At 32.6% G+C, this 26,404-nt stretch overlaps 1 protein-coding gene across 1 annotated transcript in view; it reads left to right on the forward strand.

The window, feature by feature from the left end:
• Nucleotides 1-26,404, forward strand: part of LOC134856622 (tetraspanin-18-like) — a gene marked incomplete at its 3' end in the record, with an annotated part of 74,627 nt that overhangs the window by 15,190 nt on the left and 33,033 nt on the right. The window contains 5 exon segments of the mRNA XM_063872893.1: nt 1,612-1,740; nt 2,280-2,409; nt 15,564-15,658; nt 20,090-20,218; nt 20,756-20,885. Of these exon segments, the coding sequence (XP_063728963.1) occupies nt 1,612-1,740; nt 2,280-2,409; nt 15,564-15,658; nt 20,090-20,218; nt 20,756-20,885 (613 nt within the window).

Genomic DNA, 26,404 nt, shown 5'->3' on the forward strand with positions numbered 1-26,404 from the left:
TCTTTTAAGACGAGAAATTGTATATACATCTCGCTATAGCCTTTCGACTGTCTTTCCAACTTTTCAAACCACATTTTTTCCAAAATGCAAAATTTTGGAACTGTAAATTAAGTTTTCTTAAGATAGTGAAAATTAAATATAGTATTTGAAACTGTTCACTAACTTGGGTATCTAAATAATTAAATAATTACCAGAAAAAAAAACGAAGAATGTTTTAGAGTCAGTGGTTATAACAGTTTCTGTGCAGTTTAGCCACATTAGCTAGTTAGAACCAAACACGTGTAAAATTAAAAAGTTATTACTAAATACCGGGTTGATCTCTTATCATTTAGTTTTGCGAAAAATAATTGCTTATTATACGATTCCTACCTTGAGTGTATAGAAAAAAATAGTTGTCATAGAAACTTTGAAACATTTTCTATATGGCTAGAAAAACGTTCGAATTGAAAAATCCAAAATTCAGCGTACATTTTTTTCTGTATTATTGCAAAAGCATCTCCATGCTCAAACAAACAATTTCCGAATCAACAACTTGCATACAAAATGTTGTGCATTTTTCTCCAGATTGAGTTTCTCGTAGAAATGATCAAAAGTGACTGAACCGAAATTTTTATTGTCAACGTTTCATATGACAAAATTAATTTTATTCTGTGAAACAAAGAAAGCCACGAAACTCAAACACCAAGGTTTTTTAGAGTAAAGTTTTCTATCCAAATACAAAAGGTTATGTTTACATATATATTTTGGGTAAAATTTTTTAGTATAACTTTATTGCAAGTCTTCCAAGGCAGCTCACATGATTTTTGCCCTAAAATATTATTGTGTTTATAAAATTAAAACTCTTGTAATTGGGTTTTTTGACAAAACATAAAAATCAAAGCGAAACTCGATTTTTTATGGAAATAAACTTAACATACAATTTTCATTTAAAAAGTGGTAATCATGTATTTCCCATACATGAAAAAATTCTTATTGTAAAATTATCACATATTTTCCGTGCGTACTTTTTTCTTAATGTAATAACCCGTATGACAAGCTTCAACCGGGGTGCTTTAAAAAAATGAGTTTTTTCAAACTATAAAATATTTTTCAAAGCACTGAAACTGCTTACATTTTCAGTTTTTATGACTTTTCAAAAAGCACACCTTTTGTTAGTGCTTCATTTTTTAACTACTGCAATTAAATGCAATAAAAATTACTAAATATTAAATGACAAGTTTTTTTAAAAAAAAAGTGAATGTTAAACAAAAAAAACTGGCTCACCAGGCTGTACGACGCCAGGATGAAGTACGCCTGGATAGCAACAAAAGAAGCATAGTCAACAGAACAATGAATCCCCTCATAGCTAATTTTTAACCAGCAAGATCGCTCAATATTTCAAAACATAACAAGAAAGCGGAATTTACAAAAAAAAAAAACGATAACAGAAAATCTAAAGAAATATAGTTTTTTTTTTAAATAAAATTTTTTGTGAAAACAGTACTCCTAACCCGTGCTTCAAACCAGCTATTGTTTTGATAATACCTGATACCGCAAAAGTGCAAGCTTTGTTATCAATCTGCCATTATTTAAAAAACAATCAATAATTTTCTCTCCCTTTTTTCTGTGCAGGTAGTGAGTGGAACTGGATCCATTGCCATCGCCCTCTACATCACTCTGGGTCTCTCCTGTGCACTCGTTCTATTCAGTATTGTAGGCCTGTGTGGTGTCTGCAGACGAAGCTTCGGCTGCCTTTCCACCGTTAGATCAAACTTGATATTCTAATATTATCTTCTAAATTTTATAAAACTGGTGTTTGAGCTCGTCGAACTTAAGAATAATGAAAAAAAAAAATAAAACAAAAAATAAAAAGATCGTCATAATAAAAAAAACTTCGAAACTTAGTGATTCGATTCTACAGATTTGAGATACTAAAGTTAAATTTTTCTTCATCAACGTCTTTTTTTTTCTGCGCAACAAAAATGATTAATTGAGCTCTGCCAAAACAATAAGAAGAACCCTATTTCGTCAAACTTTTTAGAACGGAAGGCAATCTATTCTTCTGCGTCTATTTTTGTTACTACTGACTACTTTGTAGTAAAAAAAAATTGAGCTGCACCAAATTTGCGTTTTTTTAGAAACATTCACAGTAACATACATTTTTTAAGCTTCGAAAGTCAATTTGATTTTCTCAGCAAAATGATTAAACTGAATAATATGATAACAGCTTACTTTGCTTTATACTTGTACAACTGTACAACAATCGGCTTTTAGTTTTAATTTAAATTATTAATCTTTAGTTCGCCCTATTCCTCGGGTTGTCCATTGTGCTTCTGGTAGCACTGGTTGGCTGTTTCTTCGCCTATAGAGATGTCGTTGACGAGCATGGCAAAACTGAGATGATGGACTCCATGATCAACTACTACCAAGGTCAGTAGAGTTTACTCGTTTCTTTTTTCTATGGTGTGAAAGGAGTCGTAGCATGACGACTCGCAACAAACGACAACTCGCAAACAGACAACTCGTATGACGTAGCAATTAGCAATTACGAAAATACAAAAAGTCCGCTAACTCGCAACACACTTGGAATCTCCCAATTATCCCTGGCACTAACTGAATTCAAAATATTTGATATGTGAAGATCAGGGTCTTTTTGTTCAGTTAAAACCGAAAATTGAGTTCGAAACCTCAATTGAATCATTTCAAGAATCGCTCTCAATTATAACCATTGTTCTTTTAAATTGAACCATTTAAAACCTGATCTTTAAATCTGAAAAAAATGATAAAGTTTGAATTGATAAAAAGTGCAGGATAACAATTTGGATATGCTCAAAAAGATCTTGCAGATCGCATGGGAAAGTTTGTTTGAGGAGAAACTTAGAATAATTTATAATCAATTTTGATTCAAGAACAAGTAGTTTAAACGTAACTTTTCTGCACGTATCTTGATTTTTTTTATTAAATTTCCTATTTCAATTTTCAAAAATTATGTTTAAAAAGATAAAGACTGTTAACTATTTTGTCCAAAAAGTTTTATTTTTATAAGAAAAATAAAGCAAAGAGCACAAAACACGCAAGATTATTCGCGGTCTAGTTATTATAAGCAATCGAGCATCGTGTCTAAAAGGTGGGTTGCAAACATGTCTAATTTGATGCAGGATTTTAGAGCGATTCAATATGAAGATGCTATAAAGCGGTGCCTTGGGGGACATCGCATTTCTCTTGGATTTTCAGTCAAATCTAAAGGGTTGAGTTTTATGACTAATGACCTCGTGTTATGCTTTTGCCTCCTTTGAAGGTTGACCTTCATCAATTTAATGAGTTCAAATCCATGCTGTTATGAATAACAGCGTACTTCCAGTGATACATTTTTAAAAATATAATCCAAAAAATCAACAGCGAACCCAACAGGCATTTTGCCTTCCACCTGAATTTAAACCACTACTAGAGCCTTCAGAAGTTGCAACTGGTTTCGAGAAAGATTTTTTTCTGGCTCCAATATAGAGTTTCTCACAACGTCTGTAAAAGAGAGTTCTTCCACATTTTGCTTAGGCACATTCGCAAAAAAAAAACATCTTGGAATCAAACTTGGTGTTTAAACTCAGGTCGGAGAAGAAGTAACGAAAGAAACCGTTCATTTAACAGGCTCTCGTTTCAGGGAGCGTATTGAGGCTGGCACTAGAAGCTTGAACGCCACAACTACTGAGACTGTGCAGCTCAAGCTATATCTCAAATATGTGTGCTTTTGGTTCGACCAAAACTGTTTATCACATTTTTTCATGTTTTTAAAATCGTTTTTTAAAATTTTTTATACAATTTAATACCTATAGAAGAATGCAAAACTTTTTTTTGCAAACATTTTTCCATATACGGATATTTTATTTTTTGCAGAGCTAAAAAAACTCACAAGTAGCATTTTCCGTGAACAGAAAATCGAGTTTTTCGTAATTCGTTAGTGTTCTGTCTGCAAGCACAGTAACCACAGCGCAAAGGTTATCTCATAATAAAAAGCTCATGTGCAGTTTGATGGCATGAGTTGCACAGATAAACGGCATTTGAAGAATCACCAAGGAATTGTTGTTTTGACTTGACAAGGACAAAAAACTTATTCGTTCCTATATGGCAATCTTCTTTTAAAATAATTGTAGTATTTAAAAACTGTGACCTGTAATCTGATAGTCTTACATATAATCAAGCATATAACAACAAAAAAATGAAACTGCGTTCTACCCAAGATCCAAAATTAAAAAGGTCGTTTTTTTTGGGAATAATTTCAGTTGGGTCTACAGTAAAGACAATTAGTTGCATCTTTGTGCTCGTTTTTTTCCATAAAGCTTTGTTCAAGCTCAAAAAAAATCAGAATTTGCCACTTGAAAAAAGCGAACCTAGATTTTTGAATTTTTTAATAATCAAGTTATGTATGTAGTCGAATTTTTACATTTTTCATGTAAAAAAATTAATGAAAACGGACTTTACTAAAAACTTCATACGTGGAGCGTGTGATTGCTTGAAATATGTGGAGCGTGTGATTGCTTGAAAGCAACTCAGCTAGATGTATTGTTTAATTGCACAAACTTTTGCTGCACAACTTACTAGAACACAAGATTTTTGCTCAAATGTATGGGCAAAGACGATAAACAACTTATTAAAGGTTTTTTAACGCTACTTTTTAGACTTTCTTCGTTTTTTATTCTTTTTTTTCATGGGTCGTTTTCCGCATATTTACAGTCGGTATATTATGCAGATTATGTTTTTTCTTTCTTTCTTTATATATATAGAATAGTTTTTAAAATACGTATTTTTCAGTTGAGTTTATCCTTACCAATCTAGGAGACCCTAGCTCTCAAATTCTTTGAGGAAGCGCATGGAAACTTTTGATTGCTTTAAAAGCAACTTTTCTCGAAGTATTGTTTCTTTGTGCAGCTTTTTTCTCGTTCTGAACAATTTACTCGAACACAAACTTTTTGCTCAACTTTTTGGACAAAGACAATGAAAATAGAACAGGAAATGTTAAACCCTACTTTTTGGATTTTCCGAGTTTTTTATTCTATTTTCTGCCTTTTCTTGGGTCTTTTTACGCGTATTTACACTCGGTGCCAGTAACGATCAAACGCGCAATCGCGACTTTTGAAACCTCAATCCCCGACGCTATGTCTGCAAGAGTTTCGATTGAACAATTTTATCTGAACAACTTTTAAACATTTTTCATTTTTTAAATCGTTTTTTCTTAATATCTTCAGCTGATACTAAACAGTTGTGCTTGTTGACCATACTATTAGCAAAGTACAGTTTATACATATGTACACAAGTCTGGGGCTCAAAAAATTCTATAATGAATCAATTCTGCAAGAAATTTCGATTTAAATTTATTTAGCCTTCTAGACAGTCTTACAGAAACGCATTATCGCAGTTTTCATCGTCATCGACAAAGCTTTCAAATTTTGTTAGATTCTGTTTTTCCAATGAAAACAATTTTGGAACAAATCTTTTTTGATAATGCAAAAGACACTTTCCGCGTATGAATTGTAGTTATTTCATTGCACTTTTGTCATGATTGTTTGCAAAAGCTGCGTTGAAGAAATCTGATACTTTCGACAATTTGTTGCATGGTTGTAACTGGAGCTTGTGCAGAGACAACCTCTAGTTGATTTTTTGCCTTTCTTGCACTTTTTAAAAACTATAGGACACGTTTTTGTGCAACCAAATCGATTTTTTCACTCGAAGTAGTTTTCAGCTACCTTAAACAGATTCAGTTTTTTCTTGTTTCTTTAGACGGATACAATTCTTTTTAAGATAAGTTTTTGCTGCCTTTTTGCCCATATTAAAAAAGGTTTTGTGGAGCCAAATAATTTTTGCGCGTGTTTGCGCAATGTCAAAAATCATCTTGATTTTCTCAAACTCGAACAAGGAATCACATGGAAACTCTTGATTGCTTGAAAGCAACTCTACTAAAAGTATGATTTCTTTGTGCAACTTTTTGCTGAACAATACACCCGGACTCAAGGTTTTTGCTCAATTTCTTGGGCAAAGACAATGAAAAACTGAAAAGAAATTGTTTAGTGCCACTTTTTGGCTTTTCCGCATTTTTTTCTTCTGTTTTTATGCCTTTTCATGGACGTTTTTCCGCGTATTTAAACTCAGTGCAACTTACGATCAGGCGCGCGATCTCGACCCTTAAAACCTCAACATAGGTTGCAAACTTCAATCCCCGACGCTATATATGCAAGAGATTCGAATGAAGAAATTTATCTGAAAATAGTTTTCCACGCTTTTCTGAACAATTTTTTTTTAATATCTTCAGCTTATCCTAAACAGTTGGTTTTTTTGACCGTGCTTTCAATGAATTACACTTTTTTGCATATAAAAACATTTATGGGTCTCAAATAAGTTCTATAATGAATCATTTTTGCGACAAATTCAATTTAAATTTATTTAGCCTTCTAGACAGTTTTAGAGAAACGCATTATCGCAGTTTCCGTTGTTAATGACAAAACTTTGAAACTATTTAATAACTAGTTTTAGTTCAGTTATTTTTAAGAGAATACTTTATCCAGTTTTAAGCTTGTTTTAATCCGGTTTGGGTACCGTGCGTTTTCTTTTCCTAGTCATGCTGTTAGGTCGTGGTTTGTAAGGTTTAGTAAGCTTGCGTTGGTTAGTTTGGATTATTATATAATTCCTTTCCAACCAAGTTAAAGGAAAGTTTTAAATGTGTTAAAACTGGTTAAAGTTATTATCAGTGAAAGTTAAAAGTTAAATTCACTATTTTAAACAAATCTTTGTGGGCGAGCAATGCGAATTTGGATAGAATTTATGGGCGAGTGAAAATTTAAAACTACAAAGAAGCGTCTTTGAAAAGGTTAGTACTGCTTTAATTTTATAGGCAATTTTTATTAATTTACTACTTTGAAATTATTAATTTCACGGCTTTCTTTGGTGGATTGAAATTATCAATTTATTTTCATTTTAAGAATATTTATTGCATATGGGAAAAGAGTTCATTTATCAAATTAGTGCTGTTTTGGGGGTAAATTTTACTGCTTCATATATTGTAATTGGTTCATCTACCTTTTTGATTTTAGAAAAAAGTTTTCTGTTTTTTGTTTCGTTTTTCTCTTTTGTAGATGATTGATGATCGTACCTGTGAAGACTAAAGAAAAAGAGAAAACATTTATTAAGAATGGTTAGTTTTGTTTCGAATTTATTAGAATAATTTATTTAATTCGTACTTACCTTATTCGTCGGGGAAGAATCCATAAGGAAAAACGTCGTGGATTATTTCTGATGATGTTATTAGTTTAGCTAGTAAGCGAATGATGTATTTAGTTTGGAGAAGTGGCCAAAGCAATTCGAGTGTGGTCGGGTTATTTATTGGTTTTTTGACAAGTAGGTTGGGTTTAAGCAATTTTTGGTGAGGGGAAGTTTGCAGGGCTATTAAGGGTTTTCCTAGTTTTATTTTTATTTATTGGGGGTATTTGAGAATGATTTTTTCTTTAGGTTAAATGATCATATCGATTTTGTTCTTCAGGTTAATTTAATATTTTTGCTTGAGGGTATTTCGAGGTCTAAGCTGGGACAATATTGTTCTAGTTGATAGGGGAGGGTCGTAATATTGAGGTTTTGTTTATTTCAGTTGTCAAATTCGAGCGGGTTGCTCATTTTTGACCTGGAGGTCTTAAAGTTATAGTTAGAGATACGCTTGAAGGTTATTATTTGTCGGCTAAAGAAGTCGTGTCAAAAATGAGGTGATGATTCGGAAAAGCTTCTGATTGGCTGAATTTGAACGAGTTTGTTCAAGTGCTTATCAGCATGAATTTTTAGAAAATGTACGGGTTATGAAAAGATCTTTCAAGAGGTGAAAATGTTAATTATTTTTAAAGTGGTTTTTGAAATTCAACTTTCTTTATTATTTTAGATTGCGGGATAAATGTTTTGTAATCTTTTCGTGGCTGATTACGAAATCGCGAGGATTGCCTATGTGGAGATTTTTCTTTTTGATCTTGTCGTATAATTTTTCTTCTAATTTTCGATTTTTTTTTCTGTTTGAGTGATTTTTTTTGTTGTCCAAGTATTTTGATATTTGTTTGGGAAGTTCTTTGTCCTTTTTATCTAATTGTTTTTAGATGGGGTACATATCAGTGCTTTGATTTTGATGTTGCTCTGAGCTATTTTGAATTTCTTTAAGCCATGTAGAAGAGTATAGTTGAGTAAGTTCTCGAAGTGCGTACTCTTTTGCGTAATAAGGTAAAAGATTGTTTCGATGTTGAACGATTTTTTTTTGTTTAATCCTAAAAGTTTGTATGTTACATCAGTGGGTTTATAAATTATTTGATACGGTCCTCTTCGGAGTGGTTGTAATTTTTTAGAAATTCCTTTTTGTGTTGTAAAATTTGGACTTAAAACATATGTTCCGATTTTTAAATTTTTAGCTGGGGTAAATCGGGAATTTATTTGGAAATTAATATTTTGTCTTTGTAATAGTTTTTTTTTTGTTACTTTATCGTAATTTTTGTTGTGTTTTTTGTCTCTGTTTTAAATTCATTCGGTGTGTGAACAGGAAGCTAATTTTAAAATTTGTGAACGATGAAAGTGATTTTCATCGTGGGTATGTAGTGGTAGATTATAACATATTGATTTTATAGTGGGTTGACAATAAACTTGTGTATTTTTTGTTTGATTAGCATGTTAAGCAATCCTTGCATAATACTAAATAGGTGTCCATATATTCGGTGGAGGTTGCAGTGCGTGTTTATCGGGTTGCAAAGTACTGCTACGCTCAAACTCTGTTATCAAACAATTTTTTTTTTCACTTTGGATTTTCTTTGTTTTTCATTATATTGAAATTTTAAAAAATTTCTCCCTAGCGCAATTTAAAATGTATTCATCTAATTTTTTATCCTAGTCCTAGCCAATAGTCATCTCTAGGGCCCAACATGCTTAGAATTTTGATTTTTTACTTTAGTTTTGAATAATTTGGAAAAACATTTCCAAATTTCTTGTTTTTTGGTGGATTTCAGTTGCATCTTTGTGCTCGTTTTTTTCCATAAAGCTTTGTTCATGCTCAAAAAAATAAGAAATTGCCACTTGAAAAAAGCGAACCTAGATTTTTGATTTTTTTAATAATCAAGTTATGTATGGAGTCGAATTTTTACATTTTTCATGTAAAAAAGTTAACGAAAACGGACTTTACTAAAAACTTCATACCTGGAGCGTGTGATTGCTTGAAATATGTGGAGCGTGTGATTGCTTGAAAGCAACTCTGCTAGATGTTTTGTTTAAATGAACAAACTTTTGCTGAACAATTTACTAGAACACAAGATTTTTGCTCAAATGTATGGGCAAAGACGATAAACAACTTATTAAAGGTTTTTTAACGCTACTTTTTGGACTTTCTTCGTTTTTTATTCTTTTTTTTTCATGGGTCGTTTTCCGCATATTTACAGTCGGTATATTATGCAGATTATGTTTTTTCTTTCTTTCTTTATATATATAGAATAGTTTTTAAAATACGTATTTTTTAGTTGAGTTTATCCTTACCAATCTAGGAGACCCTAGCTCTCAAATTCTTTGAGGAAGCGCATGGAAACTTTTGATTGCTTAAAAGCAATTCTTCTCGAAATATTGTTTCTTTGGGCAGCTTTTTTCTCGTTCTGAACAATTTACTCGAACACAAACTTTTTGCTCAACTTTATGGACAAAGACAATGAAAAGTAGAACAGGAAATGTTAAACCCTACTTTTTGGATTTTCCGAGTTTTTTATTCTTTCTTCTGCCTTTTCTTGGGTCTTTTTACGCGTATTTACACTCGGTGCCAGTAACCATCAAACGCGCAATCGCGACATTTGAAACCTCAATCCCCGACGCTATGTCTGCAAGAGTTTCGAATGAACAATTTTATCTGAACAACTCTTAAAGGTTTTTCATTTTTTAAATATTTTTTTCTTTATAGCTTCAGCTTATACTAAACAGTTTTGCTTGTTGACCATACTTTCAGCAAAGTACAGTTTATACATATGTACACAAGTCTGGGGCTCAAAAAATTCTATAATGAATCAATTCTGCAAGAAATTTCGATTTAAATTTATTCAGCCTTTTAGACAGTCTTACAGAAACTCATTATCGCAGTTTTCACCGTCATCGACAAAGCTTTCAAATTTTGTTAGATTCTGCTTTTCCAATGAAAACAATTTTGGAACAAAATCTTTTTTGATTATGCAAAGGACACTTTCCGCGTATGAATTGTAGTTATTTCATTGCACTTTTGTCATGATTGTTTGCAAAAGCTGCTTTGAAGAAATCTGATACTTTCGACAATTTGTTGCATGGTTGTAACTGGAGCTTGTGCATAGACAACCTCTAGTTGATTTTCTGCCTTTCTTGTACATTTTAAAAACTATAGGACACGTTTTTGTGCAACCAAATCGATTTTTTCCCTCGAAGTAGTTTTCAGCTACCTTAAACAGATTCAGTTTTTTCTTCTTTCTTTAGACGGATACAATACTTTTTAAGATAAGTTTATGCTGTCTTTTTGGCCCATTTTAAAAAAGGTTTTGTGGAGCCAAATAATTTTTGCGCGTATTTGCGCAATGTCAAAAATCATCTTGATTTTCACAAACTCGAACAAGGTTTCAGCCATATTATACAGATTAAAATTTTCCTTCTTTCTATACATAGATGGAATAGTTTTAACATACGTAAAATTCAGTTGAGTTCATCTTTACCAACCTGGGAGACCCTAGATCTCAGATTCTCTAAGGAATCACATGGAAACTCTTGATTGCTTGAAAGCAACTCTACTAAAAGTATGATTTCTTTGTGCAACTTTTTGCTGAACAATTTACCCGGACTCATGATTTTTGCTCAATTTCTTGGGTAAAGACAATGAAAAATTGAAAAAAAATTGTTTAGTGCCACTTTTTGGCTTTTCCGCGTTTTTTTCTTCTGTTTTTATTCCTTTTCATGTGCGTTTTCTCAGTATTTAAACTCAGTGCAACTTACGATCAGGCGCGCGATCTCGACCCTTAAAACGTCAACATAGGTTGCAAACCTCAATCCCCGACGCTATATATGCAAGAGATTCGAATGAAGAAATTTATCTGAAAATAGTTTTCCACACTTTTCTGAACAATTTTTCTTAATATCTTCAGCTCATCCTAAACAGTTGGGTTTGTTGACCGTGCTTTCAACGAATTACACTTTTTTGCATATAAAAACTTTTATGGGTCTCAAATAAGTTCTATGATGAATCATTTTTGCGAAAATTTTCAATTTAAATTTATTTAGCCTTCTAGGCAGTTTTTGAGAAACGCATTATCGCAGTTTTCGTTGTCAATGACAAATCTTTGAAGCTTGTGCGATTCTGCCTGTTCAAATAAAACAGTTTTGGCACAAAATTTTTTATGAAAATGAAAAAGACAATTCCCGCGCATGGATTCTAGACAATTTGAATCATGGTTGTAACTGAAACTTGTGCATCGACGACCTCTAGTGGTTTTTTTTTGCTTTTGCCCATTAAACGATTTTGTGGAGCCAAATAATTTTTACGCGTGTTTGCGCAATGTAAAAAAAACGTCTTAATTTTTTTAAACTCGAAAAAAATTTTAGCAAATTTATACAGGTTAATTAATTTTTGCGCGTGCTTGCGCAATGTCAAAAAACATCTTGATTTTTTCAAACTCAAAAAATGTATCAGCCATATTATACAGATTAAGTTTTTTCGTCTTTTCTTTACAAAGATAGAATAGTTTTAACATACATATTTTTCAGTTGAGTTCACTTTTAACAATCTTGGAGACCCTAGATCTCAGATTCTTTAAGAAAACACATAAAAACTTTTGATTGCTTAAAAGCAACTTTCCTAGAAGTATTATTTCCTTGTGCAGTTTTTCGCTGAACAAGTTACCCGGACTCTAGATTTGTGCTAAATTTTATGGACAAAGACAATGAAAAACGGAAAAGAAATTGTTTAGCGCCACTTTTTGGATTTTCTTCTGTTTTTATGCCTTTTCATGGGCATTTTTCCGCGTATTTAAACTCAGTGCAACTCACGATCAGGCGCGCGATCTCGACCCTTGAAACCTCAACAAAGGTTGCAAACCTCAATCCCCGACGCTATATATGCAAGAGATTCGAGTAAAGAAATTTATCTGAAAATAGTTTTCCACTTTTCTGAACAATTTTTCTTAATAACTTCAGCTTATCTTAAACAGTTGGGTTTGTTGACCGTGCTTTCAACGAATTACAATTTTTGCATAGAAAAACATTTATGGGTCTCAAAAATAATATATAATGAATCGTTTTTGCGACAAATTTTGATTTAAATTTATTTAGCCTTCTAGGCAGTTTTAGAGAGACGCATTATTGCACTTTTCGTTGTCAATAATGACAAAACTTTGAAACTTGTGCGATTCTGCCTTTTCAAATAAAACAGTTTTGGAACAATTTTTTTTTTAAATGCAAGAGACAATTCCCGCGCATGGATTCTAGTTATATAACTGCAATTTTGTCATGATCAAGTGTAAAAACTGCGTTGAAATGTTCAGATACTTTGATGTTATGAATCGTGGTTGTAACTACAATTTGTGCATCGACAACATCTAAAGGATTTTTTTTGACTTTTTTGCCCAATTAAAAAAAGATATGACACGTTTTTGTGCAGCCAAATAAATTTTGCACGTGTTTGCGCAATGTCAAAAAAACATGATGATTTTATTTTACTCGAAATAGATTTCATCTATATTGATCAGATTAGGCTTTTCTTATTCAATATGAATTAAATAGGTTTTAAGATAAATTTTTGGTTGTCTTTTCTAATTGAGTATGCCCTTACCAATCTGAGAGACCCGAGATCTCACATTCATTAAGGAAGCGCATGGAAACTTTTGTTTGCTTGAAAGCAACTCCTTTAGGTTTATTGTTCTTTTGTGCAGCTTTCTTGCTGAATAATTTTTTAAGACACAAGATTTTTGCTCAACTTTATGGACAACGACAATGAAAAACTGAACAGAAATGGTTTCGCGCTTCTTTTTAGACTTTTGCGTTTTTTTTCTTTCTATTTTCTACCTATTCATTGGGCTTTTTTGACAAAAGGAATCATGGTTGCAACTGAAACTTAGACATTGACCACCTCCACTGATTTTTTTGCCATTTCGGTCCATTTCAAAAAAAGATACGACGCGTTTTTGTTTAGCCAAGCAATTTTTGTGCGTGTTTGCCGAACGTCAAAGAAACATCGTCCTTTTTTTACTCAGAAACTCGAAAAAAATTTCAGCCAGATTAATCAAATTAACTTTTTTCTTTGTTTGGAAACAATAGTTTTTAAGATACAATTTTTGTGTTATTTGTTAATTGAGTTTGTCTTTACCAATCTTGGAGACCCTAGATCTCAGATTTTTAAGGTAGCACATGGAAAATTTTGATTGAAAGCAACTCTCCTAGATTCGAATAAAGAAATACATCTGAAAATTGTTTTCCACACTTTTCCGAACAATTTTTTTTAATAGCTTCAGCTTATCTTAAACAGTTGGGTTTGTTGACCGTGCTTTCAATTAAGAACATTTTTTGGATATATCAACATTTCTAGGTCTCATAAAAGTTCTATAATGAATCATATTTGCGAGAAATTTCGACATAAAACTTTTTAGCCTTCTAGGCAAATTTGTAGAAATGCATTATCGCAGTTAAAGATATCTTTAACAAAATATTTGATACTAAGAAAAAAATGGTAAGATACTATTTTTCAAATAACACAGTTTTGGAACAAATCAGTTTTTGATAATGCAAACGAAATCTTCCGTTCATGAGTTCTAGTTATTTTATTGCACTTTTGTCATGATTGTTTGCAAAAGCTACGTTGAAGAAATCTGATACTTTCGTCAATTTGAAGCACGGTTCTTACTGGAACTTGTGCATCGACAACATCTAATGAATTTTTTTGATTTTTTGGCCCAATTAAGAGAAGATGTGACACGTTTTTTTTCAGTCAAATAAATTTTGCGCAATGTCAAAAAAAACATGATGATTTTATTTTACTCGAAATAGGTTTCATCTATATTGAACAGATTAATTTTTTTTAATGAATAAAGTGGTTATTAAAAATATTTTTTTGGTTGTCTTTTTTAATTGAGTATGACGTTACCAATCTGGGAGACCCTAGATCTCAGATTCTTCAAGGAAGCGCAAGGAAACTTTCGATTGCTTGAAAGCAACTCGTCTAGGTGTATTATTCTTTTGTGCAGCTTTCTTACTGAACATTTACTCGGACACAATGTTTTCGCTCAATTTTATGGGCAAAGACAATGAAAAACTGAACAGAAATTGTTTAGCGGTACTTTTTAGACTTTCCGCGTTTTTTTTTCTTGCAATTTTCTGCCTTTTCATGCTTTTTCCGCGTATTTAAACCCACTGCGACTAATGATGAGGCGCTTGACCGCGACCCTTAAAACCTCAACATAGATTGCAAACCTCGATCCCCGACGCTATATATGCAAGAGATTTGAATTAAGAAAATTATCTGGAAATGTTTTTTCACATTTTTCTGAACAATTCTTCTAAATATATTCAGCTTATCCTAAACAGTTAGGCTTGTTGACCGTGTTTTCATTGACGAACGTTTTATGGACAATTCTGGGCCTCAAAAAAATTCTATAATGGATCATTTTTGCGACAGACTTCGATACAAATGTATTCAATCTTCTAGGCAGTTTTAGAGAAACGCAATATCGCAGTTATCGTTGTCGTTAACAAAAATGTTGATACTTGTAAGATTCTGCCTCTTCAAATAAAACAATTTGGAAATAAACAGGTTTTTATTAATGCAAAAGAAAATTTCCCCGCACGAATTTTAGTTGCTTTACTGCGCTTTTGTCATGATTGTTTGCAAAAGCTGCAATAAAAGTTTTGGATTTTTTGACAAAAGGAATCATGGTTGCAACTGAAACATAGACATTGACCACCTCCACTGATTTTTTTTTGCCATTTCCGTCTATTTCAAAAAAAGATACGACGCGTTTTTGTTTAGCCCAGCAATTTTTTTGCGTGTTTGCGGAACGTCAAAGAAACCTCGTCCTTTTTTTACTCGGAAACTCGAAAAAGGTTTCAGCCAGATTAATTACATTAACTTTTTTCTTTATTTGGAAACAATAGTTTTTAAGATACAAATTTTGTAACATTTGTTAATTGAGTTTATCTTTACCAATCATGCAGACCCTAGATCTCAGATTTTTAAGGTAGCACATGGAAAATTTTGATTGAAAGCAACTCTCCTAGATTCGAATAAAGAAATTCATCTGAAAATTGTTTTTCACACTTTTCGGAACAATTTTTCTTAATATCTTCAGCTTATCTTAAAAAGTTGGGTTTGTTGACCGTGCTTTCAACGAATTACATTTTTTGCATATAAAAACATTTATGGGTCTCAAAAAAAATCTATAATGAATCATTTTTGCGACAAATTCTTATCAAGCTTGGATCGAGGTGGTCCAAATATGCCGATTTTTGGTCGAGTCGACCGAAACGTAAACCGCAGACGTCGACCCGGGTACCGAAATACTATAAGAGTTCCATTTTTTCCTATCTTTATCAAAGAGGTAAATTAAAGTCTCTTTTTCAGGTCCTGGGCGTGGTGTTGCTGTCTGTGCAGCTGTACGTGTTCATTAGATGGAACTTCGCTGAAATAGTGGAGGTAGGATACAGAAGTAATATATCTTATAACTAACTTCACAGTGTAACTGAACTTCGCAACTCTGGGTGAGGCGATCATGTGAATATCTCTGCAATGATGATAACTAGAACTTGAGGGTCGCATTTTTGAATCCAGGAGAGGCGGAGCCATAAGCAAATATTTTGTAGCTACGTGCCCAGCTAAACCTGGAGTTAACTGTTTGATATATTTTAGATTCTTTTACTGATGCGGGATGACATCCGTAATTTTCAAAATTTTAAAAAGTTTTTTTAACCAAAAACTTCAGTTGTTACTCCATTAAAACAAGCGATTAACCGCTTATGTAGGGGATATACATATTAAATCTAGTATCCGTTCTTTCAAACGAAACGAAATTTGGTTGGGGAGATGATTTCTCTCACAACATGTTCTTTTGAACCAACCAGTAACCTGTTTTTTCGAATGAACGCTAAATCTCAGTATTGCCAGGATATTTTTGGATAAGTGAAATTATTGGCTAAAACTGGGAAACCGCTGAAAAGTTCAGATATTGGAAATTTCCCTCGGACATAAGACAAAGTTTGAAGATTCGCCGCTTCTTCAGGAAAAATAGTTGCAACCGGTCCCTTAGATTGAATAATTAATCTCTCGGATATCTTCTGAGAAAAGTCAACAAATTCGAAAAAACGGTCACATAGAACATGAAACTTGACTTTTCTGATGGCTATAATTTTTTTCTACAGAGAATATGGAGTAACGGCTTGCAGCAAGAAAACCACAACCTGTTCGTGAACAGCATAATAGTTTTCGGGAAAAGTCATAAAATTTCCAAAAAAGCGGTTTCCATGTCTTTACTTGTTTTTTATTGAACCCAAAATCTCATAGTTTGGTAGTTTTTAGTTTTTTACTAAAAAATCTAAAAATACGGTTCAAACACTCCTCCACCGATTTATTCGAAGGGTACTGTAAAAAGAGAATAATGGATTATGCAGGCTCACAGGAAAGTGGGCGGTCATTTCAGTGATACCAATTTTTTTACAAACCGGTGAAACCGTTTCTTCGAAAAATTTGGAGAAAAGATAAAACACTTTTCAAAACGTTTCAAAAGAAGTGAAAAAAAAAACTAAATTCCTCACCAAATTTTCACAATATCAATTTTATCAAACCGCAGTCTTTTAATTTTTTACCGCAGTTGCTTTTATCAAAAAATTCTTTTTTCATTAGATTCTGCTTGGAATACTTGACTGAAATACACGGAACTTTGATTAAAAGACTCAATGCGTCTAAGTGAAAACTAAGGATTTTTTTGAGCAGTTATTAATGTTGTTTTTTGTAATTCATGTAATTTAAAAATCTTAAATTCAAATTGAAAATTTGCGGAACAAATTTGCGGAGGAAGAAATAGGATGCTAAACTTTTAACTTAAAATGTGAATATCAAAATCGATCTTCCGTAGATTTTAGTCCTGTTTTCCGAGAAATATAAAACTACAAACATTTGAATAATATACAACTACTATAAAATTATTAGTTATAACATATTTTCATTTCGTGGCTGTACCACTGCTGAAACCCAAAATGCGAACCAAAAAAAAATTTAAATTTTTTCGAAAGTATCTTGATTATGGGTTCATCGGTTTTTTCACTATTGCAGTAATGTAGCACTAATGCCCACTAGAAATTCTGAATTTCTGAAGGAACTGAAACAGTCGATGAACCCATATTCAAGTTATGTTACCTATTCTTATTTCTTCTAAACTACAAAACAATGAGTTCAATTTTGTAGCTGAGTCACATTTTAATTACCTTCAATAATTAAGAAACATTTAGATGAAGGAAGAGTCCCTGGATCGTGGAGTTCACTTAATATTTCGACCATCTCGATCAAACATCGGTATATTTTGACCGTGCTCGACCAAAATTTGATAAGTTTCGATTGTGCTCGACCGAAAAAATTGCGCTCGACCGTGCTCGAGGCAAGCAAGATATGTTTCGACCGAGCTCGACCGAATTGGGGCATGTTTTGACTTTCAAACAACATGAGTTATCCTGAAACGTAATAAATTATGCTTTTCGGCTATGATCTTTTGAGGCTTTTCTATCAGAATGAAAAGATTAGATTTATAGGCGGTTTAAATTCTTTGTAGATATGAACTATTTTTGAGTTATTTTTTCCATCTTTTGGAAGACTGGTTTGCCATCTGTTTCGATAATGTTTAAAAAAATATGTTGATATTTGAAAAAAAAATACTTTTTGACTTCGAATTACAGCGGAACAATAGATATGTTATACCGTCCTCGACCGTGCTCGATTGTGCTCGAGGTATGTTTCGACCGTGCTCGAAGTATGTTTCGACCGCGCTCAAAGTATGTTTTGACTGTGCTCCAGTTATGCTTTGACCGTGCTCGAGGTAAGTTTCGACCGTGCTCAAGGTATGTTTCGACCGTGCTCGAGGCATGTTTTGACCATGCTCGACTGTGCTTGACAGTTCTCGACTGTGCTCAGCCGTGCTCGAGGTATATTTTGAGATTGTGCTTGAACCAAACCCCTGTTTTGACTATTGTTATCGGTCGAGCACTGAAATGGGCTCGAACTTGGAAGTTTAAATATAAAGTGAGCACCTCGACCCGGTTCAACACTGTCAACTTTCATTGAATAGTTTTTGTGTTTCAAAATTTAAACACAATGTACCGCTTACAACAGTTTCAGGATCAAGGTAACTACCCCACCTCACTTTGCGTAGGGGAGGATTTGTTTCAAGGTACAAAATTTGCATATCCTGAACCGTTTAAATTTTTCTTTTAGGACGAGAAATTGTATATACATCTCGCTATAGCCTTTCGTTTGTCTTTCCAACTTTTCAAACCACATTTTCTCAAAAATGAAAAATTTTGGAGCTGAAAATTGAGTTTTCTTAAGATAGTGAAAAGTAAATACAGTATTTGAAACTTTTCATTAACTTGGGTACCTAAATAAATAAATAATTACCAGAAAAAAAACGAAGAATGTTTTAGAGTCAGTGGTTATAACAGTTTCTGTGCAGTTTAGCCTCATTAGCTAGTTAGAACTAAACACGTGTAAACTTCAAAAGAGTTTATTACTAAATACAGGGTTGATCTCTTATCATTCAGTTCTGCGAAAAATAATTGGTTATTATACGATTCCTACCTTGAGTGTATAAAAAAAAAAGTTGTCATAGAAACTTTGAATGTGAAAACTGTATGATAAACATTTTCTATATGGCTAGAAAAACGTTCGAATTGAAAAATCCAAAATTCAGTGTACATTTTTTTTCTGTTTTATTGCAAAAGCATCTCCATGCTCAAACAAACAATTTCCAAATCAACAACTTGCATACAAAATGTTGTGCATTTTTCTCCAGATTGAGTTTCTCGTAGAAATGATCACAAGTGAAAAAACTTTTTTGTGTGAACCGAAATTTTTATTGTCAACGTTTCATATGACAAGATTAATTTCTTTCTGTGAAACAAAGAAAGCCACAAAACTTAAACACTAAGGTTTTTTAGAGTAAAGTTTTCTATCCATTTATAAAAGGTTATATTTCCAGATATATTTTGGGTGAAATTATTAGTATAACTTTGTTGCAAGTCTTCCAATGCAGCTCACATGATTTTTGCCCTAAAATATTTATGTGTTTCTAAAATGAAAACTCTTGTAATTGGGTTTTTTGACAAAACATGAAAATCAAAGCGAAACTCGATTTTTTATGGAAATAAACTTAACATACAATTTTCATTTAAAAAGTGGTAATCATTTATTTTCCATTCATGAAAAATTCTTATTGTAAAGTTATCATATATTTTCCGTGCGTACATTTTTCTTAATGTAAAAACTGTATGACAAGCTTCAACCGGGGTGCTTTAGAAAAAATGAGTTTTTTCAAATTATAAAATATTTTTCAAAGCACTGAAACTGCTTACATTTTCAATTTTTATGATTTTGCAGAAAACCACACCTTTTGTTAGTGCTTCATTTTTCAACTACTGCCTACTGCAATTAAATGCAATAAAAATTACCAAATATTAAATGACAATTTTTTTTTTTTAAAAAAGTGAATGTTAAACAAAAAAAAACTGGCTCACCAGGCTGTACGACTCCAGGATGAAGTACGCCAGGATAGCAATAAAAGAAGCATGTTCAACAGAACAATTAACTCCCGATAGCTAGTTTTTAACCTGCAATATTGTTCAATATTTCAAAACATAACAAGAAAGCGGAATTTACAAAAAATAATAAAAACGATAAAAGAAAATCTAAAGAAATATAGTTTTTTTAAATATTTTTTTTTGTGAAAACAGTACTCCTAACCCGTGCTTCAAACCAGCTATTGTTGTTATAATACCTGATACCACAAAAGTGCAAGCTTTATTGTCAATCTGCCATTATTTAAAAAACAATCAATAGCATTCTCTCCCCTTTTTTTCTGTGCAGGTAGTGAGTGGAACTGGATCCATTGCCATCGCCCTCTACATCACTCTGGGTCTCTCCTGTGCACTCGTTCTATTCAGTCTTGTAGGCCTGTGTGGTGTCTGCAGACGAAGCTTCGGCTGCCTTTCCACCGTTAGATCAAACTTGATATTCTAATATTATCTTCTAAATTTTATAAAACTGGTGTTTGAGCTCGTCGAACTTAAGAATAATGAAAAAAAAAATAAAACAAAAAATAAAAAGATCGTCATAATAAAAAAAACTTCGAAACTTAGTGATTCGATTCTACAGATTTGAGATACTAAAGTTAAATTTTTCTTCATCAACGTCTTTTTTTTTCTGCGCAACAAAAATGATTAATTGAGCTCTGCCAAAACAATAAGAAGAACCCTATTTCGTCAAACTTTTTAGAACGGAAGGCAATCTATTCTTCTGCGTCTATTTTTGTTACTACTGACTACTTTGTAGTAAAAAAAATTGAGCTGCACCAAATTTGCGTTTTTTTAGAAACATTCACAGTAACATACATTTTTTAAGCTTCGAAAGTCAATTTGATTTTCTCAGCAAAATGATTAAACTGAATAATATGATAACAGCTTACTTTGCTTTATACTTGTACAACTGTACAACAATCGGCTTTTAGTTTTAATTTAAATTATTAATCTTTAGTTCGCCCTATTCCTCGGGTTGTCCATTGTGCTTCTGGTAGCACTGGTTGGCTGTTTCTTCGCCTATAGAGATGTCGTTGACGAGCATGGCAAAACTGAGATGATGGACTCCATGATCAACTACTACCAAGGTCAGTAGAGTTTACTCGTTTCTTTTTTCTATGGTGTGAAAGGAGTCGTAGCATGACGACTCGCAACAAACGACAACTCGCAAACAGACAACTCGTATGACGTAGCAATTAGCAATTACGAAAATACAAAAAGTCCGCTAACTCGCAACACACTTGGAATCTCCCAATTATCCCTGGCACTAACTGAATTCAAAATATTTGATATGTGAAGATCAGGGTCTTTTTGTTCAGTTAAAACCGAAAATTGAGTTCGAAACCTCAATTGAATCATTTCAAGAATCGCTCTCAATTATAACCATTGTTCTTTTAAATTGAACCATTTTAAACCTGATCTTTAAATCTGAAAAAAAATGATAAAGTTTGAATTGATAAAAAGTGCAGGATAACAATTTGGATATGCTCAAAAAGATCTTGCAGATCGCATGGGAAAGTTTGTTTGAGGAGAAACTTAGAATAATTTATAATCAATTTTGATTCAAGAACAAGTAGTTTAAACGTAACTTTTCTGCACGTATCTTGATTTTTTTTATTAAATTTCCTATTTCAATTTTCAAAAATTATGTTTAAAAAGATAAAGACTGTTAACTTGTCCAAAAAGTTTTATTTTTATAAGAAAAATAAAGCAAAGAGCACAAAACACGCAAGATTATTCGCGGTCTAGTTATTATAAGCAATCGAGCATCGTGTCTAAAAGGTGGGTTGCAAACATGTCTAATTTGATGCAGGATTTTAGAGCGATTCAATATGAAGATGCTATAAAGCGGTGCCTTGGGGGACATCGCATTTCTCTTGGATTTTCAGTCAAATCTAAAGGGTTGAGTTTTATGACTAATGACCTCGTGTTATGCTTTTGCCTCCTTTGAAGGTTGACCTTCATCAATTTAATGAGTTCAAATCCATGCTGTTATGAATAACAGCGTACTTCCAGTGATACATTTTTAAAAATATAATCCAAAAAATCAACAGCGAACCCAACAGGCATTTTGCCTTCCACCTGAATTTAAACCACTACTAGAGCCTTCAGAAGTTGCAACTGGTTTCGAGAAAGATTTTTTTCTGGCTCCAATATAGAGTTTCTCACAACGTCTGTAAAAGAGAGTTCTTCCACATTTTGCTTAGGCACATTCGCAAAAAAAAAACATCTTGGAATCAAACTTGGTGTTTAAACTCAGGTCGGAGAAGAAGTAACGAAAGAAACCGTTCATTTAACAGGCTCTCGTTTCAGGGAGCGTATTGAGGCTGGCACTAGAAGCTTGAACGCCACAACTACTGAGACTGTGCAGCTCAAGCTATATCTCAAATATGTGTGCTTTTGGTTCGACCAAAACTGTTTATCACATTTTTTCATGTTTTTAAAATCGTTTTTTAAAATTTTTTATACAATTTAATACCTATAGAAGAATGCAAAACTTTTTTTTGCAAACATTTTTCCATATACGGATATTTTATTTTTTGCAGAGCTAAAAAAACTCACAAGTAGCATTTTCCGTGAACAGAAAATCGAGTTTTTCGTAATTCGTTAGTGTTCTGTCTGCAAGCACAGTAACCACAGCGCAAAGGTTATCTCATAATAAAAAGCTCATGTGCAGTTTGATGGCATGAGTTGCACAGATAAACGGCATTTGAAGAATCACCAAGGAATTGTTGTTTTGACTTGACAAGGACAAAAAACTTATTCGTTCCTATATGGCAATCTTCTTTTAAAATAATTGTAGTATTTAAAAACTGTGACCTGTAATCTGATAGTCTTACATATAATCAAGCATATAACAACAAAAAAATGAAACTGCGTTCTACCCAAGATCCAAAATTAAAAAGGTCGTTTTTTTGGGAATAATTTCAGTTGGGTCTACAGTAAAGACAATTAGTTGCATCTTTGTGCTCGTTTTTTTCCATAAAGCTTTGTTCAAGCTCAAAAAAAATCAGAATTTGCCACTTGAAAAAAGCGAACCTAGATTTTTGAATTTTTTAATAATCAAGTTATGTATGTAGTCTTCACTAAAAACTTCATACGTGGAGCGTGTGATTGCTTGAAATATGTGGAGCGTGTGATTGCTTGAAAGCAACTCAGCTAGATGTATTGTTTAATTGCACAAACTTTTGCTGCACAACTTACTAGAACACAAGATTTTTGCTCAAATGTATGGGCAAAGACGACAAACAACTTATTAAAGGTTTTTTAACGCTACTTTTTAGACTTTCTTCGTTTTTTATTCTTTTTTTTCATGGGTCGTTTTCCGCATATTTACAGTCGGTATATTATGCAGATTATGTTTTTTCTTTCTTTCTTTATATATATAGAATAGTTTTTAAAATACGTATTTTTCAGTTGAGTTTATCCTTACCAATCTAGGAGACCCTGGCTCTCAAATTCTTTGAGGAAGCGCATGGAAACTTTTGATTGCTTTAAAAGCAACTTTTCTCGAAGTATTGTTTCTTTGTGCAGCTTTTTTCTCGTTCTGAACAATTTACTCGAACACAAACTTTTTGCTCAACTTTATGGACAAAGACAATGAAAATAGAACAGGAAATGTTAAACCCTACTTTTTGGATTTTCCGAGTTTTTTATTCTATTTTCTGCCTTTTCTTGGGTCTTTTTACGCGTATTTACACTCGGTGCCAGTAACGATCAAACGCGCAATCGCGACTTTTGAAACCTCAATCCCCGACGCTATGTCTGCAAGAGTTTTGATTGAACAATTTTATCTGAACAACTTTTAAACATTTTTCATTTTTTAAATCGTTTTTTCTTAATATCTTCAGCTGATACTAAACAGTTGTGCTTGTTGACCATACTATTAGCAAAGTACAGTTTATACATATGTACACAAGTCTGGGGCTCAAAAAATTCTATAATGAATCAATTCTGCAAGAAATTTCGATTTAAATTTATTTAGCCTTCTAGACAGTCTTACAGAAACGCATTATCGCAGTTTTCATCGTCATCGACAAAGCTTTCAAATTTTGTTAGATTCTGCTTTTCCAATGAAAACAATTTTGGAACAAATCTTTTTTGATAATGCAAAAGACACTTTCCGCGTATGAATTGTAGTTATTTCATTGCACTTTTGTCATGATTGTTTGCAAAAGCTGCGTTGAAGAAATCTGATACTTTCGACAATTTGTTGCATGGTTGTAACTGGAGCTTGTGCATAGACAACCTCTAGTTGATTTTTTGCCTTTCTTGCACTTTTTAAAAACTATAGGACACGTTTTTGTGCAACCAAATCGATTTTTTCACTCGAAGTAGTTTTCAGCTACCTTAAACAGATTCAGTTTTTTCTTGTTTCTTTAGACGGATACAATTCTTTTTAAGATAAGTTTTTGCTGCCTTTTTGCCCATATTAAAAAAGGTTTTGTGGAGCCAAATAATTTTTGCGCGTGTTTGCGCAATGTCAAAAATCATCTTGATTTTCTCAAACTCGAACAAGGAATCACATGGAAACTCTTGATTGCTTGAAAGCAACTCTACTAAAAGTATGATTTCTTTGTGCAACTTTTTGCTGAACAATACACCCGGACTCAAGATTTTTGCTCAATTTCTTGGGCAAAGACAATGAAAAACTGAAAAGAAATTGTTTAGTGCCACTTTTTGGCTTTTCCGCATTTTTTTCTTCTGTTTTTATGCCTTTTCATGGACGTTTTTCCGCGTATTTAAACTCAGTGCAACTTACGATCAGGCGCGCGATCTCGACCCTTAAAACCTCAACATAGGTTGCAAACCTCAATCCCCGACGCTATATATGCAAGAGATTCGAATGAAGAAATTTATCTGAAAATAGTTTTCCACGCTTTTCTGAACAATTTTTTTTTAATATCTTCAGCTTATCCTAAACAGTTGGGTTTTTTGACCGTGCTTTCAATGAATTACACTTTTTTGCATATAAAAACATTTATGGGTCTCAAATAAGTTCTATAATGAATCATTTTTGCGACAAATTCAATTTAAATTTATTTAGCCTTCTAGACAGTTTTAGAGAAACGCATTATCGCAGTTTCCGTTGTTAATGACAAAACTTTGAAACTATTTAATAACTAGTTTTAGTTCAGTTATTTTTAAGAGAATACTTTATCCAGTTTTAAGCTTGTTTTAATCCGGTTTGGGTACCGTGCGTTTTCTTTTCCTAGTCATGCTGTTAGGTCGTGGTTTGTAAGGTTTAGTAAGCTTGCGTTGGTTAGTTTGGATTATTATATAATTCCTTTCCAACCAAGTTAAAGGAAAGTTTTAAATGTGTTAAAACTGGTTAAAGTTATTATCAGTGAAAGTTAAAAGTTAAATTCACTATTTTAAACAAATCTTTGTGGGCGAGCAATGCGAATTTGGATAGAATTTATGGGCGAGTGAAAATTTAAAACTACAAAGAAGCGTCTTTGAAAAGGTTAGTACTGCTTTAATTTTATAGGCAATTTTTATTAATTTACTACTTTGAAATTATTAATTTCACGGCTTTCTTTGGTGGATTGAAATTATCAATTTATTTTCATTTTAAGAATATTTATTGCATATGGGAAAAGAGTTCATTTATCAAATTAGTGCTGTTTTGGGGGTAAATTTTACTGCTTCATATATTGTAATTGGTTCATCTACATTTTTGATTTTAGAAAAAAGTTTTCTGTTTTTTGTTTCGTTTTTCTCTTTTGTAGATGATTGATGATCGTACCTGTGAAGACTAAAGAAAAAGAGAAAACATTTATTAAGAATGGTTAGTTTTGTTTCGAATTTATTAGAATAATTTATTTAATTCGTACTTACCTTATTCGTCGGGGAAGAATCCATAAGGAAAAACGTCGTGGATTATTTCTGATGATGTTATTAGTTTAGCTAGTAAGCGAATGATGTATTTAGTTTGGAGAAGTGGCCAAAGCAATTCGAGTGTGGTCGGGTTATTTATTGGTTTTTTGACAAGTAGGTTGGGTTTAAGCAATTTTTGGTGAGGGGAAGTTTGCAGGGCTATTAAGGGTTTTCCTAGTTTTATTTTTATTTATTGGGGGTATTTGAGAATGATTTTTTCTTTAGGTTAAATGATCATATCGATTTTGTTCTTCAGGTTAATTTAATATTTTTGCTTGAGGGTATTTCGAGGTCTAAGCTGGGACAATATTGTTCTAGTTGATAGGGGAGGGTCGTAATATTGAGGTTTTGTTTATTTCAGTTGTCAAATTCGAGCGGGTTGCTCATTTTTGACCTGGAGGTCTTAAAGTTATAGTTAGAGATACGCTTGAAGGTTATTATTTGTCGGCTAAAGAAGTCGTGTCAAAAATGAGGTGATGATTCGGAAAAGCTTCTGATTGGCTGAATTTGAACGAGTTTGTTCAAGTGCTTATCAGCATGAATTTTTAGAAAATGTACGGGTTATGAAAAGATCTTTCAAGAGGTGAAAATGTTAATTATTTTTAAAGTGGTTTTTGAAATTCAACTTTCTTTATTATTTTAGATTGCGGGATAAATGTTTTGTAATCTTTTCGTGGCTGATTACGAAATCGCGAGGATTGCCTATGTGGAGATTTTTCTTTTTGAT

This window comes from Symsagittifera roscoffensis, unplaced genomic scaffold, assembly GCF_963678635.1.
Source record: "Symsagittifera roscoffensis unplaced genomic scaffold, txSymRosc1.1 SCAFFOLD_231, whole genome shotgun sequence".
Lineage (NCBI taxonomy): Eukaryota > Metazoa > Xenacoelomorpha > Acoela > Convolutidae > Symsagittifera > Symsagittifera roscoffensis.